Source organism: Penaeus vannamei, chromosome 12 (assembly GCF_042767895.1).
Source record: "Penaeus vannamei isolate JL-2024 chromosome 12, ASM4276789v1, whole genome shotgun sequence".
NCBI classification, from domain to species: domain Eukaryota; kingdom Metazoa; phylum Arthropoda; class Malacostraca; order Decapoda; family Penaeidae; genus Penaeus; species Penaeus vannamei.
In genome coordinates this window covers 31,704,475-31,709,474 of record NC_091560.1, presented here as the reverse complement: position 1 = coordinate 31,709,474, position 5,000 = coordinate 31,704,475, and the positions used below count along the sequence as shown (strand labels likewise).

At 32.9% G+C, this 5,000-nt stretch overlaps 1 protein-coding gene across 1 annotated transcript in view; it reads left to right on the top strand.

The window, feature by feature from the left end:
- Positions 1 to 126: 126 nt before the first annotated feature.
- Positions 127 to 5,000, top strand: part of LOC138863641 (uncharacterized) — a 15,038-nt gene continuing 10,164 nt past the window's right edge. Inside the window, exon 1 of the mRNA XM_070128453.1 lies at positions 127 to 236. Coding sequence (XP_069984554.1) covers positions 207 to 236 — 30 coding nt within the window. The 5' untranslated portion in view covers positions 127 to 206. The remainder of the gene's footprint in view (positions 237 to 5,000) is intronic.

Genomic DNA, 5,000 nt, shown 5'->3' with positions numbered 1-5,000 from the left:
GTGCACGCCTGCATTGGCACAAAAAAATTGTAAACAAAGGTTCATAAAACCGCTGATTGTAACAACACCGGCTTCGACTACGTTCTGATGACCTAATCGTTCTTTCTTACGAAGGCCCACGAGCGACTGAAAGCCCCTCAGTCGCTCGAGCTCTCTCGTCCGAACAGTTCCCTCTGCGGTGCCAACGCGTTTGCAGTCTCGTGACCATGGGAGGACCGGGCATGCTGAAGAATGTGGTAAGTTACATTTTTTTATTAAGTGAAGTGATAGCGGAAAGCGCTATAGTGAAAGAACTCCGGGAAATCATTTTTTCTCGGTATCTGAGTCTGTGATTTTTATAAAATTATATTTAAACAAATTGAAATTAACTGAAAACGTAAAGATATAATGGGAATTAAAAGTTTTTGCTTATAAATCATAAATCATTATAAGATGAACAATGTATCTCTTACTTTTACACTACTCGCCTCTCTCAATCGAGAAATGATACTGTTCTATGAAATAGAAAATATTTCGTGAAAAAAGTGAGAAATTTTAGCATTCTTTTGTTGATATTGTATTCGGTGACTGTTATATTTAACCATAAAATCGTACATATGGGATGTGTAGGCCTTTATTTCAATTCAGTGAAGTTCATTTGTTTTGATAACGCGTCAGAGTGTAAGGGTTGCCCATCGGAAGTGTGTGTCACTGTTTTAGAGGCGCTTTATACGAATATAGAAGAAAATATTGAACTTTGTTAAGATGTTAAATTAGATTTATTTACTTCTCTGCCACCTCGAGGCAGCGGTAGTTTGTCAGCTGCTTTGAAATGCGCGCTCAAGCTGTTACCAACCGCCAGTGAAAGAAACTCAACTTATGCATAAGTTATCCGTCTCCGAGATTGTTGGTGGGAATACTTGTTTATTGCTTTTAAAAAACAAATATATATATGTAGTGTGCGATTTTGAAAATTTCTATGTTCTCCAAGGACTTTTATGATTTATACTTTATTGAAAGACATTTCCACATGTCTGGTATCACTGAACAAGGCTTGCCTGCCTTGGAAAGCAGTGATGCCAGACTTAAGGAAGTGTCTTTCTATAATGTATAAATCGTAACAGTCCTTGGACAGCATAGAAAAGTCAAATTGACACACGGCATATACATATTTGGGTTCTAAAAGCAATAGACAAGTATTCCCACCAACAATCTCGGAGAGGGATAAGTTATGCATAAGTTGAAGGTGGAGTCTATTTCATTGACGTTTGGTAACAATTTGAGCGCACATTTCAAAACAGATGACAAGCTAGCGCCGCATCAAGAAGGCAGAGGAATAAATGAATCTACCCTAACATCTTAACAAAGCTCAATATTTTCTCATATATTCCTATAAAGTGTCTCTAAAACAATGCCACACACTTCCGATGGGCAACCCTTACACTCTGACGCGTTATCAAAACAAATGAGCATCCCTGGACTGAAATATAGGCCTATCCATTCCCATATATCCAATTTTATGAAGTTAAATATAACAGTCACCGAATACAATATCAACAGAAGACTGTTGCTAGAATTTCTCAGACTTTATTCACCTGAAATATTATCTATTTCATGGAATAGCAGATGTATTTTCGATTTAGAGAGACGAGGAAGTAAATTGTTCGTATTATAATGATTCATAATTTATAAGCAAAAAACTATTCATTCCCATAATTTCCACTATCCTTTCGTTTTTATTCAATTTCAATTTCTCTGAATATGACTTTATGGAAATTACACAATCAGATACCGTAAAAAAATGATTTCTTTGATAAGATATTAAGCGGAGTTCTTTCCCAACGCCCGCATTCGAAGGATTCTGACTAGTACGCAGTAGGCCTATATTTTAGTGCAGGGATGTTCATTTGTTTTGATATCGCCTATCGGTAATAATTCTTGCCCGAGCGCTCCCCTGCTTAAAACGCCTTTTAAGGAAGGTGTTTGCATGTGGAGAAGAAGGAAATTGACTAATTGGCATCTCTCTCGGCGGCCTGCCTTAGGCCCGTACTTTTAAAACCTTTCGCCAGTGCTGGCGAAAGGTTTCGCCGGGCGATCGTGGATTTCGTACTATTAAGATCATGCCTGGCGAACGTTCGCCAAGGCTGGCGAACGATCGTATTGAAACAGCCTGGCGAAGCAAAGGCGCGAGAGCTGTTTGAATACCATTTTATTGCTTTCGAATTATGAATTAGTAACATATTTGTATATGATATGATGTAGGAATCACATTGAAATTCTAAAATATCTTATATTTATTATTATGAAAAAACGTATATACGTAGTTTTTTCAAGACCTTCGATGTTCCAGTCCAGAGCTCAAGACATCAGCTGTATTCCTACCCCCCTACCCCTACCCCCCAACCCCGAGATGACTTATTTAGATTTAGGTTGTTATTTTGGTTGTAGGGATAATGTTCTTTTCACAAATGTTACCAAAAGTGATTTGATGTTGGCATGTTTACTTTTGGCTGTAGAAACAGTTGTAGTGCTCCACCGCCCTATAATGAGGCGTGTCTAATGATACCCTTGTAGGCTTATAGTTCAATGTCTTATATCAGTTAGGAATAGTAAAATAGTAATTTTTAAACTCTTTTGTTAAAGTATAAAGTTATTTTTTGCATAAAAGTATAAAGTTGATATAGTATAGTATAAAGTACTTTTAAAACCTTTCGCCAGTGCTAGCTTTCGCCTGGCGAAGCTTCGCCAGGCGAACATCTGAGTGAGGGAGGCCTTACTTTTAAACTAAGGCAGGTGTTCGCCAGGCCTGGCGAACGAAAGGGATCGCCAGGCGCTAACATCTTGGATTTCTGCTAAATCTAGCGCTTCGGCGAATGAAAAAAACGCTGGAAACACAAATTTGTTACATCTGCAGTATGTTATATAAACATATATATATATATATATATATATATATATATATATATATATATATATATATATATATATATATATATATATATATATATATATATATAAGTAAATATATATTGTTGGCACATAGCAGGGATTTTTTTATATTATATTACCTTACCTTACCTTACTTATATCATGTCATTTATTACCTTACCTAACATAATCTAAGGTTAATTATTAACCTAGGGAGAAGACGATAATGTTATATCCGTAATAGCCTCACCTTATACAAAGGAGTTAAAAATTAATAATTTAACCATACCTAACCGATATAAAATAGTTAACTGTTGGGATACAAGGGTTAGGTTAGGATAGACACGCCTCATAATAGGGCGGTGGAGCACTACAGCTATATTTCTATAGCCCTTAGTAAACATGCCATCATCAAAACACTTTTGGTAATATTTGTGAAAGGAAAATTATCCTTACAACCAAAACAACAACCTAAATGTATATACGTTATTTCGTAATAATTTATGATTTTAAGATATTTTAGAATTACAATGTGATTCCTATATCATATCATACATGAATATGTTACTAATTCATAATTTGAAAGCAAGAAAATGGAATTTAAACACGGGAAAGGGGAGGGCTCTCGCGACTTTGCATCGCCAGGCTGTTCCAATACGATCGTTCGCCAGCCCTGGCGAACTTTTAATGGTACGAAATTCCCGATCCCCCGGCGAAACCTTTCGCCAGAATTAGCAAAAGGTTTTAAAAGTACGGGCCTTAAAGTTAACTTTGTTATATTATAAAGTGTAGTATAGCATGAAGTATAAAGTTAATTTTGTTATAGTGTAGAGTATATTTTCAACTTCTTTGTTATAGCATAAAGTTAAATTTTAACTCCTTTGTTATAGTATAAAGTGAGACCATTGCGGAAGCAACATTTTCGTGTTCTCTCGAGGTTAATAATTAAGTTTAGGTTATGCTATGTGTACTGCAGATGTAAATAAATTTGCGCTAGATTTAGCAGGAATGCAAGATGTTAGCGCCTGGCGATCCCTCCGCCCGCCCTGGCGAACGTTGGGTTTAAAAGCAAGGCCTCCCTCACTCAGAGGTTCGCCAGCACTGGCGAAAGGTTTTAAAAGTACGGGCCGTAGTCCTGCTCCAATTTGACAAAGCAGGTGTAGACATATATGCATATAAATATGTATATATATACATATATATATGTATATATATGGCATATATATGTATATAGATATGGCATATATATGTATATATATGGCATATATGGCATATATATGTATATATATGGCATATATATGTATATATATATGGCATATATATGTATATATATATGGCATATATATGTATATATATATGGCATATATATGTATATATATGGCATATATATGTATATATATATGGCATATATATGTATATATATATGGCATATATATGTATATATATGGCATATATATGTATATATATATATATATATATATATATATATATATATATATATATATATATATATATATATATATATATATATATATGGCATACATATGTATATATATATGGCATATATATGTATATATATATGGCATATATATGTATATATATATGGCATATATATGTATATATATATGGCATATATATGTATATATATAAGGCATATATATGTATATATATATATGGCATATATATGTATATATATATATGGCATATATATGTATATATATGGCATATATATGTATATATATGGCATATATATGTATATATATATGTATATATATATATATATATATATATATATATATATATATATAGCATACATATGTATATATATATGGCATACATATGTATATATATATGGCATATATATGTATATATATGGCATATATATGTATATATATGGCATATATATGTATATATATGGCATATATATGTATATATATGGCATATATATGTATATATATGGCATATATATGTATATATATGGCATATATATGTATATATATGGCATATATATGTATATATATGGCATATATATGTATATATATGGCATATATATGTATATATATGGCATATATATGTATATATATGGCATATAT